The following is a 16,678-nucleotide window of genomic DNA, read 5'->3' on the forward strand; positions in this document are numbered from 1 at the left end:
CTTACCCTGCCCTTGAGGGCGTCATGCTAATCAAGCTAGCTTTCTGCACGTAAGACTGTCTATAGGGCAACGTTCTTACATTACGATGTTAATTGGGTAGCCAGGCATGAGGTCACTGCTGTTAATGGTGGCGAGGGCACAACCATTTATTACACATCGCACAGGCATTGCTGTAGGGAGGGATTGGACAGCCTTGGCAACGTCATTTTTTGTGGGTTTATGCAAGTAGCCACAAACTCCATTATACTCGAATATTAGGGAAAAGAAGTTAATCTCCTCTATTGGCGCTGCTAGAGGTAAAAGACAGGCTAAAAGAGGTCATAATCTATTGCTCAGGGACTTATATATAGGCTGGTTATACCGTAATACGTTGCTGCATTTGTGGGTGGATTTCACATCCCCAAAGCCTGTCCTTAGGAAGACTTCTTTATGACGCTGTTGTGTGTGGAAAGATTGTGATCCTAACATATTTCAGCGGGTGTCAACTTCACTCACGAAGACTGACGCTGTTCAAAGGTAGTACATGGCTGTCGATGGGGTGAAGTACTAGCTTGATTCTTATTCTATTTTCACTGTTAGTCTATTGGCAAGGGGCTTTTCAATATTGCTATCTCAGGCTAGATAGCATTAGTCAATGATGGTGTTCTTTTAGTCTCGATGATAATGTTTTTTAGACAAGACAAGCGGAATTGAACTGATTTTTAGCAGTTACATTTAATTTACTTATCAAGACAATGTAATTTCCATATTCCGTCTCTAGAAGACAACGCGGAAATCGGACAATTTTAAAGTTGAAACGTCATGACAAATGTTGACGACGAAATCGGAAGTCTTACGCTTCGCTTCTAGCTACATACCTTTGTCATTATCATCTTCTTTCCGTGTAATAATACCATTGATGGCGCATCCCTAACCATGGAGGACCCTAGATAATGGAATTTCCTCCATGAGCGACTGTGATGCATATAGATGAAAACACAAGGTCTTCAAGAAGACAAATATATTAAATGCGATCAGGAAAGAAACACATTATTTTGAGCATGGTCTTCTTATCATACATATTACAAAACTTTCTGCCGAAAAGAATTCATATCACGTAGAGGAGGGAGACAAACCAGCAAAGTCGTAGGATAAGACCTTGTCCATACATGAATTACGATCATATCGTTTTAAGTAGATCTGCATGCTTAGACTTCTCCACGGCAGTTTTCAATTCCTAGCAATCTTGCCTAGACATCTAGAACTAATAAAACCATATCACAGTCCTAAGATAACCCCAACCAACGTTAGATATGACATACATGCTTATCTTTGAGTTAACGTAAACTTTGTTTCATTGCACCGTTGTGGATTGGATTAAGCAATGTTTATACATAGCTACTTCCTTTGTCTACTTTGTTTGGTAGATGGAAGATAGTTCGAGAACAAAACAAATTTGCCTATCTATTACTACCACTAACCACAGTGGACCTTCTTGGCGCCAAGTTCTAAAGGTAGATTAGCTGCAAGAGATTGAGGAGCTTATGCAAACGATTCCCCCCTGGATGTCTAACCTTCATCAACGATTCTCTTGTGTGTTGTAAGGTTTTATCTTGTTATCGGAGGATCTCATGATAAATAGTACAAGCGTAGTACTATGCCCTGCATGATCAATCCACAGAAGACAAAGGCTCCCCAAGGACCCTACTGCAGAGGGGGTCTGCAGAGGGGGTCAAAGGTACCTGGGAGTCTATACCCCATTCCCTTGGTGAGAGAGTCTAGAATATACCCCAAGTGGCAGTTAGCCAAACAACTGGATAAAAGTTTTGAAAATAGTGTCAAAGATTTCAAGATTTTTTTCCAGTTGCTTAATTAACTGTGATTTGATGTATCTTATCACCTGGATGTCTACTCTTCATCGACGAAAGCTAGATTATCTTGGTATAAAAGTGGATTTTATTTCAGTTTAATGTTATCCACCGACACAAAGAAGCTTCGTCCATGCTACTCATGCAGACAGATACCCGACAATGGCAACAGCGCAAACTCCTTTGAAGTTACAATTTGATGATTACTGCAGGTAATTGGAGAAAGGCATTAGAAAGGGTTCATATCAAACGTGGTTTAGACATAACGAATAGAAAAAGATCACAAGGAGCACTGCATATCAAACGTAAATTATACCGTTTTGTACACAGTCTGTTAGCTTTGCTGTGGCATGGGCGTTGCATCTGAATGATACCTTGCGCCCTGTCAGATTGGAATCCTTTCAATTTATGCTAATTAGTCAGGCCTGCTGAAACTTATCTATAACCCTTCGAAACAAGGTCTTATCTGTTCGGTGCCGATATGAATTTCAAACTCTTTATAGCCTCAAGAGGTCCCCTCCCTGTGCTATAATCAATCTAACATGTCATGAGATGTCAGGCTGCACCTAAGCAAAGAGACACCCGCGGTCACAAAGTTGCCCTGGGACAAACAATACTGTAACTGACGAATAGTCTTGGTGTAATGTTAAGGTAAATTGGTTTGCACGCCATGTATTTTATCTAAAACTCCAACACATAAAAGTAAGCTGCATTATTTGTATTCTGGTGGAGAACTCAATCCAACACAGCAGGTCTAAATGCAAACTTTTCAGAAGTCGCTTTCATTGTATTCATGCATCATAGGCTCATGCTATATCTGGCACCCAGCCATGAAAACATTCATAGGGCCCAGTTCTGTACAATTTGATGGGTGGATATTTTGGTAGTGATTAATGATTTGTTGTGATTTTTTTGTTTCAGGCAATCCCTGACAGCAGCCTCTGAGTGTTTGGACGACAATACGTCACAAGGAACATCTGGCTGTGTTCTCACCATCTCCGAGCAAATTTTCACAACTGGAACTGTAGTTCGACCACTCAGAGCCCTTTATGAACACATGACTGTCTGCTCCCTATTTCTGAGCTAGTTTGAACGACCGGAACTGTAGTTCGACCATCGAGAGCTCTCAAGACAAGAAACATCTGGCAGTGTGCTGCAAAACTCTGAGCAAGTTAGTACGACCGGAACTGAGGCCCGACCATTGAGAGCTCTCTAGGGACAATTGGCTCGGTGAGTGACGAGGTTACTATCTAACGTTGCACTGTAACTATATATGGATAAGACATAGGTGTTAGGTAATTGCTTCATAACATGCTGAGTACTAAGTATCAAGCGCAGAATATTCAAGATTAAACATGCTCACAGGATTGCACCGTAATTTGCCTCTTCATTTACATATCACTCCGTTGAATCAATCGCCAGTGTAATTTTGCTTGCTTGCACAACCGGTAGTGAGATCTGCGTATGAAACACAGGTATTTTTAAAGGTGATATATTTCTCACAAGCCATACGTCTTGTTTCTTCAACTTCAGAAAGTGATGTACCAGAACATACGTCATCAGGCTCACCAGGCCAGAGTCAGGCAAGAATTGGGACTCAAAAGGTGCGTGACGTAATACTTCTCTACAACGCTGAATGCAAAACAGAAATGCACATCAGAGTCAATGGCCGCTATTCTACACATCAATCTGTTAGCATTATAGAGTCAAAGGCCGTGGCACACGTTAATCCTAAGAGCTTCAACGCGAGCAAGAGTGGCATTACGCTATCTCTCGAGTGGTTACAGCTCACACATTAGAATATATTGAGAATGCAACAAATGTACATTAATATCAATGGATGCTATATCTTCAGGGTACTATTGACACGGTCGTGACACCTGTTAATGCTGAGAGCTCAGGCAAGAGCGAGGGTGACACTAAGCTACCTCTCTAGTGGCTGGAGCTCATATATTAGTTGAGAAATGTACATACATTAATACCAATGGACGCTATCTAGAGTTCTGTCTGGCGGGTATCATTAACTTGTAGAGTCCAGTGTCGTGACACGTGTCATGGCTGAGAGCTTCACAGTGAGCAAGAGTGACACTTAGATGGCTCTGAGTGTTTACAGATTATGCATTAAAATATAGCATTTACAGCATGCACTTGGAATTGGAGCTTTATGCAAATACATTTAGACGTTATCACTATGTTTATTTACCTTAGAAAGGTCATATTGCCAAAAGCGCGGGTGGTTTCTCTCAGAAAGGTCGCAGCCTCCATTAGAAAGCGACAGAATCAGACTTGCAAATCCTGGACACACAGAAAGGCTTTTAACACTAAAAAGCCAACGCATTAGAGATGATTACAGGGACGTAGATCGTGGGGAATATTGTTGGCAAGGTACCTGTCAAGGGACTGACATTATTGAAAACATGGAGGGGGTGCACCTGATGTGATTTGATGGCACCTACTTTCAGAAGACAGAAATTTAACAAACCCATGCCCCAACAACTATACCCGAAATGAGTTATTTTGATGAGAAATTTGTTAAGTGATCGATGTCTTTCAGCGCTTCTTCGCGTTCGCCAGAGCCAACACAGGTTGGCAACCCGTAGCCATAATGGCATTTTGGATTGCCTGCACCCTACCCTGGCGTATTATTTTGCATGGCTTATCACATTTACGACGATAAAACTATCGCAATCCGGCAATTTCACATAAAATAGTTCCCAGAACTATCACTGTCTATTGGTCATTAAGTTAAAGGAACGGATGTCTTACCCAGGGCAAGTGCAATGAGGAAGTGGTCTCACTGTGACTTGTCCCGCAGTTAGGGGGGTAGATTGACCCACATAACCACATAAACTCATAAATGGATTAGGTTCTCTGACAGCGAAGAACAATGTCAGGGACAGATGACCATGATAACGGTAAAGAAATTCAAATTTTTTCTGTACTTGTTTTATGGGAATATTATCAAACCATGCAGAATGACTCAGATAACTGTAAGAAAGTTGCATAATCCAAGGAGGTTTCAATCAGATAAGAATCCTTGAATGATGAAGACAATACTATCTACAACTTTCAGTTTTGGGAAAATCAACCTTGTTCAAATTTTCAAATCAACCTTGTCAATGTAGTATCAGCGTGTCTGATTGTATCTGACATTTCCAACTTGAAAATGTCTTCCCCACATTCACTTTGGTAGTTGTGTGTCTAGTTTTAGTCTAAGAAAACAGTATAGGCTGGGGCTCTGTAAAACTGTGCACACAACTACCAGCCAATGTCTCAAAAGCAAAGTCATTGTTATCATTACTTTATTTCTGGGCTAAGTGTCCTTTCCTTTCTTAATGTGTAGCCATACTTTAAATTTCTGATATCTGTTGTTATCTTAAACATAACTTGAGAAGTAACTTGTACGTGGTAAACTGTCTCAGCCAGGCCTCCACTGATGTTAACTGTACGGGTGCCAGTAGCATTCTGAAGTCTATAGTTTACATTATCCGGCCTTTATATAGTTTTACTGGTGTCTATATTTTGAAGCGGTTTAGACCAATATTCCCGAACATTCTCGCATACTCTCATGCTATGCAAATTCCAGCAAGACACCACCGACATTGACAGTAAATGTAAACGACAGGCCTTATCCTGGGGTGCCTTTCTCATTTGCTTGCTATAATGAACTTCAATTCACAGAGGGACGTATGCCCTAGGCGTCCTCTATCAGTATTCACAGGAATGTAATTTCCCATTGTGCGCACCAGGTCTCTACCTTTGATTACCTGCAGTGACATATAGGTGGCTCAAAGGAGCTTTATGGATGCTCCATATAGGCTTCCGTGTGATCCGAACAAGCGATATGAACCTTAATGTGAGGCGTTGTTTTATTGGACGATTAAGCTGTACGGTATAAACCAGTTTTTCCTTGTGCCAATCGCCTCCACTGTACGTCAAAGTTGACGATGTCAACCATGACTGTTGATGGCACACAGAAGATTAGAGGAAATACTTGCCGGTGTACAGGATGGGTACGGAACTGGGCCGAAAGCTTCCACCTCCCAGTGGTTGTTGTGATTGCTAATGCTGGCCTTTATACACCAGGCAACCATTATATTACAGGAGGAATTCAGGTCAAGCCAATCACATAAGGTACACATGTTTTGATAGATCGTCAAGCAAATTCCGAGCACGCACGTTTTTGAAGCAGTTTGTTTTAGCTGTACTTTGCAAGAGTGCTGCCGATAAACACGATCAGAGAACGCCATAAAAGTTTTAGTTTGACAGAGATTCTTGAACAAATGTTGAGAGCAGCAACCCCTTCAAACAATATGTAACTCAAAAGTGGCTGCCACAATAAAAGAATTGTTTACCTTGAATTTTGTAAGAAAACCACTAACAGCATTTTACAGGGGGGGGGGAGACGCAAGCTGGTCACAAGTAATACCGAAACGACTTCATTATTGTCAATTATCGCTTGCTCCCTTCTTGAGATCTCCCTTATATATGCTATTTAAGATCCAACCAATATATATATATATATATATATATATATATATATATATATATATATATATATATATATATATATATATATATATATATATATAATATATATATATGCACGGTAGCTTTATTTGTACCCTGTTTGAGATCAAAATCACTGAGCCCTGGCAGACATTAAAAATGGCAGGGCCTAGATCACCAGATCAAACTGTGGCGAAGAATCCCTGTATGCTGGTTGCTATCTATGAATCAACACAGCTTTGAGAAAATGCAGCCACCAAATAGTCACCTGCTCTCCCTAGCGATCTAGATCAGACCAGCAAGCAACTATCTTTCGTTATTCAATAACTTTATGACACCCGTTCTCCCATCCCTACTGTTAGAAGAATCTTGCATTTGTTTCTTGCTTTTTAGTTGATAGATCTCCTGAAAGTTGGTAGGATTCAACACTGGTGAAGACGCTTATTCGCCTTCAGCAGATGCCATGCTTTATATTCTGAAGTTCGATATCAAATATTGCCAAACGCATTCTGGTCATATGTGAACTAATTGAAATCATTCCATGCATTTGGTAAAGTTCGTTTCGTTTCAAGGCATCCTCATTTGAGGTGAAGCAACGTATTCATGAAAATAGAAGCAATCCATACACATCGATACCTTGTAAAAGAAAGGACGGAAGGTAACTAGCGAAAATCACGTTTCATGTTTATAAATGTTATTTTTCCATCATAACTTGTTTGATATGTATGCTTCAGCATATTCCTGCATATTGCAATATCTGTCTTCTTTACCTTTTATGACATGTAACGTTATATATGTTGCATCCACTTTTGGGTCAAAGTGCCCAACACTACAATATCTACTTTAATCAGAAGTATTCAGTTGTAACCTGATGTAATTTCAAATATTCATAATGATTAATGTAAGTATGGAGGTTAGCCCTGCGTACTTGGAGTGTCATTCAAACGAGTAACATTTGACAATCACGACCCTTCCCCGACCTCATTCCGCTCTGAATACGGCATAATAATGGCCTCTATCAACTTGTTGACCTCTATCATTGGCCTCTGGTGTTACCATAACCATTGCCACATAAATTTGAATTAAAATGTACCGAAAAAAACGATGCAAACTCCCTGGCCTTTCCATACATCATGCCATTGTACCAGATACGCGAAACCAATCGATGTAAGTGTGTTATTATTAAAGATTATAGTCCTTTGCACGTGAATATGTTATGTATCAAACATTGCGTTTGGCTGAATACATCTTCCTATTATTACGCGCCACAGGAATCCTATAGTATGTATTTTGATTGCTTACTTTCATAGGGGTGTAGCGTGTGAAAATCTGATGTCATTTTTACTGCGTTATCTACTATACTAGCACAGACTGTAACACATCTTGAATCTCAGGATCCTGTTCAGAAAGAAAAAATTCCATTCAAATGCAACAATATTGACAGGTATCATGTGGCAACGTATTATCATAATTACAGTAAGAGATAGATATATGTGCTGTAACTTTACTGATAATCAGTATAGTTTTGTCTGGTAAACAGTATACTGCCCATATTTCTGTATACAACATGTTGCAACATTATTTCAAGCATCTTAAAAAGCATATCACCTACTTCGTCAATTAATGATGGCGCAGCTGCCCTGGTATGGATCCGTCTAATTGAGTACTGCTCCCGTGGGCCTCTAGTCATCACAATGACTTGAAAGCCACTCATAAAGAGTTATAGATCCTCTCAAATATCTTTGATATGTTAGGAGATAGATGTTATGGTTAATGCGCTCCATAGGCGATACTCCACTAAACTATGATCGCCTTCTCTTGCCCATAGGCCCATAACGTAATAGATCGCTTGGTTTATTGATAAGTAAGACAGAGACTATGTATAATCGTTAAGAGTCTATGTCTTGGCAATGGATAGTGTGTTCACTAGTTCAGATGACTAGTAATTCCTACAAGATTTTGCTCTTAAATGTCGTTCTAGAGCTATACTTTGGCAGCCATTTTACCCCTAAGCTCACATCATTTATGGCTCTGCCGTACGCCGAAAATTCCTCACGGTTGATCTTCGACTCCCTCCCGGCAGTCTTCCATGGCGGACACCGGCTGAGCTGTACCTGAAATTTACGGTCACTGAACATCACTCCAGGGGAGGCTTTACCATTATTTCCTCGCGCCGAGGAAGGAGAGGCAATTTAATGGTCTTTGGAAATCCCCGTTCCGTTTATTCACCTGCACTGAAAGATAGCTGCATGTGTCTGCATCTGTCAATGTCATCCTGTGATAGCAACAAAAGTGTGACGAACAAACCGTTTACCTTTTAAGCATTACATTGAAAGTGAGAAAACATCTTGCTGGTTTAAGATTGGCACAGAAAGAATATCAGTTGAATATTGGTGTCGGTATTTGAGTATACCTTCCCTTTAAAGTGCATTCCTTTGGTCTAAAACACGCGTGTCACGAGTAACATTATTCAAAGAGTAAGAGGCTTAAAGTTTCACAAGTGGAAGATGCTTTCCATCTTCACTGTTACTTAAGGCAGTTTGTTAGTATCTTATAGTCACACCCTAGGGCTATAATATAGGTAAACGGGCCGAACGACTTAAAAAATCTCCTAGGGGGTACATTGACTGGTTGTTCGCAGGTGTCTGCTACTTGCAGATAGCCGAAAGAAACACCGACAATCGTTTTCCGAACGCAGCAGTTTGGCATTCTTCAACTCAGACTCTTCTTTACAATGCGGATTTTTTTTTTCACTTTTGAGGCGTCTTGGTTATGAATACCAATGAGCTTGCCTTATTTGGAACGGGCCAATCAGCTTTGCCCAAATAAAACAGTTAGGCAATTCTGTGATTGGCCTACAGCTAGTAAGTGTCCACGCTCCCAAAAGTGAAAGCCTCGTTTATAAAGTAGATTTGAAACCAATGACTAAATGTATGGCCTCGTGGTCGGCTCTGTATAGGAGAACTTGGTGACATGCATGAGCTGCTTTAGAATTGCGTACTCAACTGCAAATACTGTAAATGTTACAGTAGGCACAGTAGGTAAAGCATGCGCCTTTTTGACAAGCTAATATGTGCAGTTATCATAAAAGCTACTTGTTTGGAAATGTTCCCAATACACTTGCACAAAAGAGCCTTGGAGTTTGCAGTACTGAACTCTAACAAATCCAGTGCCCACCAAGAACGGCACGGTACAAGCATACAAGGCACAGAGAATTGTATACCTTTAAAACAGCAAGGAAACTTCGAGAGCTAAGTGAAACCCCCAGATGTAAGGCTGTGTGAAACAAATTGATGAAAGAGTGACTGCAACTGCACGACCAGTAGATGATGAACAGTTATCAAGGGACGTGTATTGACTACTTAAAAGTTTCCAAAGTCTGTAGCCCGCTTATCACTGCTGCGCGGATATCCCTTACCTCCCAAGGATATGATCAGACTCAACGGAACTAATTTCCGGGTCTCCAACGGGAGTTACGTGGTGAGTAATGTTACGGAAGTAGTTTGGCCGACAGCGTAAACGGTGGGGAGGAGACATCCACGTAGCGGCGCCATGGAGTGTTAAGGAGACGTCAAGCTTGGATAACTCCCCATGTATTCTCGTCGGTACTTCACCCGACGGGAATTAATCTTCAAGACAAGATAAATCACACGAACGGCGTCTCACACATTCGCTTCTCCATCTTTTCCTCATTAAAGTGGAAGACGGAAAGCGCGACAGAACATGTCAGGGCGTATTTAGTAGTGTTGTAACTTCACAACAAACGGCACTTACCGATCCATTAAGGGTAAACAAATCGTTTGGTTATTGTAAGGTGATTCATCAATTCTGAAGCAAACCCATTTAACAACTACCTTTTTCAATTTAGTTTCAATTCATCCTTAAGTAACATCAGATGCTTGTAGTACATCTTAATCGGGTATCCTAATGACATGTTGACAATCTACATTCAGGTGAAGTGTTGCAGTTAAGGTAACAAACATTAATGTAAGAAACATTGTTACAAAACTGTGCCTGCCAAAATGTCGACTGAAATATTTCTAGCAGATACAGAACAAAAGTGGGAGCGTTGTCAAACGTTTGGTGTATCAAAAACTCTTGTTTCTTCTGTTTCCAGTAGATACAACAAAGAGAATATGCATTGGTTGAAAGTTCCGAGACCTAGAGAACTCTGAGATGTACATGTAATTTAACACGCAGGAACATCTGACTAATCCTTTCTGGCGCCGTCTGTGAATTTCATCTGTTTGTTCTTCGCAGAGTTGTGCAAAAAGTTGGTTTCTTCTGTTTCCAGTACACGCAACAAAGAGAATATGCATTGGTTAAATGCTCCGAGACCTAGAGGACTCTGAGATGTAATTATGCAGGAACATATGAATCATCCTTCGTGGCGTCGTCTGTGCATTTCATTTGTTTGTTCTCTCCAGAGTCTCCGCATAAAAAGAGGTGCAAAAGTTGCTTCAAGCAAAACACATCATTACGTTACTTAGGAAGGACTATAAGACTGCACATAGCGCCATAGCTCACCCGGTAATACCGGCCATTACGCGGTGTATATTGGTTTTCAGGACGTCCACCAAGGCGTGATAACGTAGGAGAATTGGTTTTTCTGTTGCCCTCAGGAGGCCAAAAGGGTGATAATGAGAGGCCTTTCCAGTCGACCCTGAGGTCACCCCTGACACAATGTCACCTTGGTGCACTGATAATACCACACAGCGAGCTCTCAAACCGAGATTATCCAACAAGCCGCTTCTTTTGAAGCTAGCTCAAGGCTCTTATAATCATCTATCGCCATAGCCGCACGTGTAAATGCATGCAGAACGAAAGAGGCGGTGAAATCATGATGAAACTCGAGTGGACGTTTCTAATTTCGGTATTTCGTGACGAGAAATGACGAGTATGTGCTTGACATTCATGGCGATAACGTCGGTTCAGCGTGCTAAAGGGCGACCTCTGGGTGTATTAGTAGACATACTGGGGAGAGCTTTTAGATTATAAAACGCGGAACGCTATCCGATATCCGCGATAATACTTTGAAATACAGCTTTGCGACCTTTAAAGTGCGGCATAAGCACGGGAAAGCGCGTACATTCGAGGATAAGAAGCCTTACAGCACTAAAAATCTCTGCGATCTAGGCTAACACTCAGCATAAGCCCATTTCAAATTACCGTGTCATTCTCGCTTCTAGTTTCATTCCTCAACCCTTGCCCTATTATTCAGGTGGCCACGGTTGGATTGTATAACTGCTAACACTACATTGTTTCGCTGAATTCACTGATGTTCTTATGTAACGTTTGTTGCCATCAGTTTAAAACTGAAGGGCGTCCAACTTTTTAAAGCCAACAACAAATAAATAGGCTTATTGGATTATGTTCTTCTTTAATCAGGATTTTACCACGTTTCTAATAAACAACAGCAGTGTACGCTTCAAGAATGCAAATGTTTACATTATGGATCGCGTAGCTGTAACTAACACCACAAAGTCAGCACCAAGGACAGGTGCTGTCTTAGCATTGAAACCGGACGGTACCCTAATCCCTATTTGTTGCATTCGTTCTTCTTTTTGCTGCGAAACGAATAGGAGAATGTGACATGTGTCTGCACCTGAAATGTATGTACCACGATGTGCCTCCTTCCGTACGCAATATTTTAGCGGTTGGTAGAGGCAACATTGCTTCTTCTGGACAAATGATTCCTGCCTACTTTACAACTTGTGCTCAGTTCGAACGTAAGTCACAGTGAAACAAATGGCACGTTGAATTAAATATATACCAAGAGTCCTATTCAATTTAATCTTGAAGGCGCCTTGGCGATGTTTCCTAGTCATACATAACTGTGATGTATATAAGATTGGCCCGTATAGGCTCGTATATCCTGGTGAGAGACAATCATATCGGGGTTTTCAGTCACTTTCGGGAACTTCCGTCTTAAGTTTATATCAGTTTTACAAGACACGCCAGTTGAGTTGGGAAATCTGACGGCTTGTCTGAGATTACTTGAAAAATGACTCTGCTTTGGGCAGTAATGCGGGAAAATGCTTTTTTTTTTAACGTCGATTTCACTCTGGTTTCTAAAGAATGACATTTGTAACATCAAGTCTGACTATTTCATATGGAATATAGACCCCAACATGGATAACTAAACAGAGTTTGGCACTGTGTATTGTACGCTAATGTCTAAATTATCGCTATGATGCCTTCAAATGCAGAATCTGAATCTCTGATTATATTGCTCTATAATAGCTTTCTATTTGAGATATCATTGTAAAAGGTTGAAAACATGCGGTGATGTTTGTAGTTTTCACACCAAATTCGTGCTGAATGAAAGTAAAGTCCTATTGCACAACTGCACATGAATGTACCTTCAAAAGTTGTCATATTTTGTTCCCATCAGTCTGCTATTGGAAGCTCAGTTTTCCACCACTTATACAGTGGCGACAGGCGTCGTTTATGATCCATTAGCGTGGCTTACCATTATCACACATGCCCATCTCATGCCATCAAGCTATAAAACTTTTACTGTAATATGGTCCGGCGTTTATTAGTGAACCTCATTCTGCACTGATGCAATTTTGTGGATTTATGTACTTAAATAGTACCTAACCGTGACAGGGAATATAAAGCAACCTCTAAGCAGATGACGGGAATGGAAAATCATGAAAGTTTCTAACCGGACGGGTTTTTCTATAGTTACTGAAGTGCTGCCAGAAAGCGCCCCTCCCTAAAGAATTGTTTGGAGATTACATGTAACGGGGGGCCATTGAACTTTGTGGGGAAATTCGTGCCTTGATTGGCTATTGTTAGAGCCTGTACCAATGTTATTGTCAGTCCGTATTTTTGCTCATTAAAATTTTACATGGCCTTGGTTATTCCTTTATCATTGAATGTGAAAGAAAGCGGGTCCTAAATATTTATGACCCAATGAAATGCATTTTTGCTGCGTGTGTAGGTAGAATTAGTGTTTACGTGCAAGAATGTTCATGTCCCAAGTGTGATGTGATGTTCCGGTCAACATCCAAACGGTCATTTGTACACACAGGAAGCAAACGCAATTCACTCTGTCAGAAGGTGTGTGCGTGTGTGCGTGTGAGTGTGTGTGTGTTTGTGTGTGTGTGTGTGTGTGTGTGTGTGAGTGCGAATGTGTGCGTGTGAGTATGAGTGTGCCTGTGTGCGTGTGTCTGTAGTGTATGCGTATCTGGCTATCTGTCTGTATACACTATGTATACCAAGGTAGTTCAATGGATAGATTGGTTTTATATTTGGTGTGTTTGGTAGGTTGTGACAAGAACTGGAAATGATTAGATTTTTGACCCCCTGGCGGTTTTCCGCGTTACTGCAGCGGACCCTCCGATTTTGATATCTCGTTGAAGCATTATTTTAATGTTGGGCATTGTCCTGAGTCATGTCCAAGAATGATCACACTAAGTCATAATCTTACATCTAAAACCACCAACGGCAGTGGTCAATAGTAATAGCGTAATTTTCACTTGATTGCTTTTTTTGCTATCGCATCTCAGATATATCACGATTTGTTCAGTTCAGAAGGACAGAACCATGAGGTTGAGACAAGATTTTAATTAAATACTATAATTGTGTTTTGGTGGTAGCGATGTGGTGGTGCTATCTTATGATTTATTCAGAGTAAGATGGTGATAACAATGGAAGAGTATTGCCCATGGACTAATTGCAAGTACATGTAACATGAAAAGGACCGACAGACAATGATGAATAGTATAGCATGTGACTACTCTAGTCTAGTTTCTGACACTAAATTCCAACTTATTGGGTTCGACTTCATTTTCCGAGACAGTGGACGACTTATGATCCCACTTTTCCTGTAATGTGTGGGTTCTGTGATAACATCTTTTGAAATAAAGGGAAAAGCTGGACACGCCTAAAGCTGAAAGATATTTCACTAAGTTTTTGCATATCATTTCTATTGTTATTGACTAGCCTGAGCCTTGCTTTATATGCTTAGAAAGCACTGAAAGCTAATTACTTGTTTTGAACAGATCCCTACAGATATATGTACCCCCTCCGCCAAATCATGTCATACTTTCGTATGAACTACGTGCCTCTTTCTGTATTCAGATATTAGCCATTTCACACGATCGCATACGCAATATCATTAGAAGTAGCGCCATCGAAAACCATGTATAAGAAACGGTGATAAGTTTGAAGTTATGATCTAGCTTAATCAGATCAGATCTAACCCGATCTAGTCCGATCTAGCTTAATCAGATCAGATCTAGCCCGCCCATCTCTGGTTTTGTAGTTAGTAGCCTAATATCATTAGGAGTAGCGCGCCATCAAAAACCATGCATAAGAAACGGTGATAAGTTTGAAGTTACGATATAAGATCAGATCCAGCCCGTTCTAGCTTGATCAGATCAGATCTAACCCGCCTATCTCTGGTTTTGTAGTTAGTAGTCTAAAGGGATAAACTTTATGGCACGTTGATGTATCCTCGGGACTTGATCACTGACAGTCGGGTATGGATTCTACACTTCTAAGCCTTTCAAAGCCTGGCCTTTTCACGTGTACATCGGACAACGAACTGAGAGGGTGTTGATGTATCATTTGTGTCCGCCATGATGTCATGTCAGACGATTCTGATCAGCTTTAGCATTTCCCACAGCCGACCCGGCTCTGTTTTGGCGGGAAAGTCATCAATCTGGCTACCTCTGTACGAAAATCCGACCTCTTTGTTATTGAAGATGGCAGGCTTTATACATTCGCCATTTTAGACCTGAAGTTGGATGATCATAGCTGTCGGTGTAGTAGTAGTGATAGACATTGTGACTGTCGGTTTAATTCTACGCATGGTCAAACGATGCTCTATGTTAATGTATACCTTGTCATAGGACTTGGACCAAACATTCACACATGAATATATAGTTTAATCTAAGAGTGATTATACACATACCCTAAAAGCAAACGGGCAGGAGGCTTAAAGGATTTGGCAATGCTCTCCCAAGGATTTGCTAGGATTCAATGAAACCGTCTATTTTACGTATTGCCCTAAAGCCGCCGCATCCGGTACTATATCATCAAAAGTATGTAACAAGCTTAATCACTCACAAATCACAATCAGACAACTTGTGAAGTTGATGAGAACTGATAAGAGTCAGACAACCGTGTGGAAAACCTTTGAAAATATTTAATCTCCAAGCAGATCTAACGGCTGCAAAAACCCGCGTTGCAATAAAAAAACTCATTTTGCCAGTTGGATACGGTCTTTGCAACCGTTAGATCTGCTTGGAGATTAGAAAATATTCACAAGAAAGGTTACTGACTTGTTTACATACGCCAGTGCGATCCTACGTGATTTGCCGCCCTACAAATCCATTGTTACGGTGTGACATATGTTTTCATGCCCTGCACTAGTGTTAGTCAGTCAACCGTTGCAACCTATATAATTGTTCACGTAGCTTCGGTGCATTTTCCTCCACTTTATTCTCCTCTATTGCAAGCAAGCAATCTGTGAAATTTTGTAAAGAAAAGTATAGCACACCAAAGCTAAACGCACGGGTATTCGACATTGTAGTAACACACAATGCCAATATAAGTTATACAGTGACAGTAAATGTTCTAACGACATTGGACTCGTTAGATCACAAGATGTAATTTCATGAACAGAACAACTAGTCATGGGTCAATTTGTAGAAAAACAATAAGACTACGGCTTCGTCCGCATATATACAACCTTGTGTTAACAGGTCACTTTGCCTTGTAATATTGCACGGCATATGCTGCCCTTCATGGCGTTATATATGGGGCATAAATATTGCCTGCAAGGGACCCAGAAAATCTCTTGAGATCTCTGGAACATTGCCGTAAGTCCTTTGGGGATTCTTCACGCTTGGAGACATTGATACGGAGACCATGGGTTAACGCGCTGCATTCCCAGAGAACACGTACATGTGTATGTAGCTGTACAATAATAAAACGGAGGATCGCAAGATTTCCATGGCTCAGAAATGACAATGCATCTGCGTTCAGCCTTGGCACAAAACTATTGTATCATCTAGGATAAACTGTGTTCATGTGTGATATCATCGATAGTAAATTGTGTGCATGTGTTGTAGAATCTAGGATAAATTGTGTACATATGTCTCGTGTGTTTCAAGAGTTTATTGGCGAATTATCACATCCTGTACCTCTCTCAAACGGGAAAATCCTGATAGGGAAGCTTCAGATCATCTTGCCTTTGAGATAAGATTATGTTCGGCCCAGACAGTCTTTCCTGGATGTCACTCCTTTCACAGAGGTCCCAAAACACAGAAAAAACGTATATTGGACAAGGAAAATACATTCATCGT

General features: G+C 40.7%; 1 protein-coding gene across 1 annotated transcript in view; it reads left to right on the top strand.

Annotated features, from left to right (window-relative positions):
• The first annotated feature begins 2,772 nt into the window (after positions 1 to 2,772).
• Positions 2,773 to 16,678, top strand: part of LOC136442583 (potassium channel subfamily T member 2-like) — a 118,626-nt gene continuing 104,720 nt past the window's right edge. Inside the window, exons 1-2 of the mRNA XM_066439520.1 lie at positions 2,773 to 3,077; positions 3,381 to 3,451. Coding sequence (XP_066295617.1) covers positions 3,387 to 3,451 — 65 coding nt within the window. The 5' untranslated portion in view covers positions 2,773 to 3,077; positions 3,381 to 3,386. The remainder of the gene's footprint in view (positions 3,078 to 3,380; positions 3,452 to 16,678) is intronic.

Source organism: Branchiostoma lanceolatum, chromosome 9 (assembly GCF_035083965.1).
Source record: "Branchiostoma lanceolatum isolate klBraLanc5 chromosome 9, klBraLanc5.hap2, whole genome shotgun sequence".
NCBI lineage: Eukaryota > Metazoa > Chordata > Leptocardii > Amphioxiformes > Branchiostomatidae > Branchiostoma > Branchiostoma lanceolatum.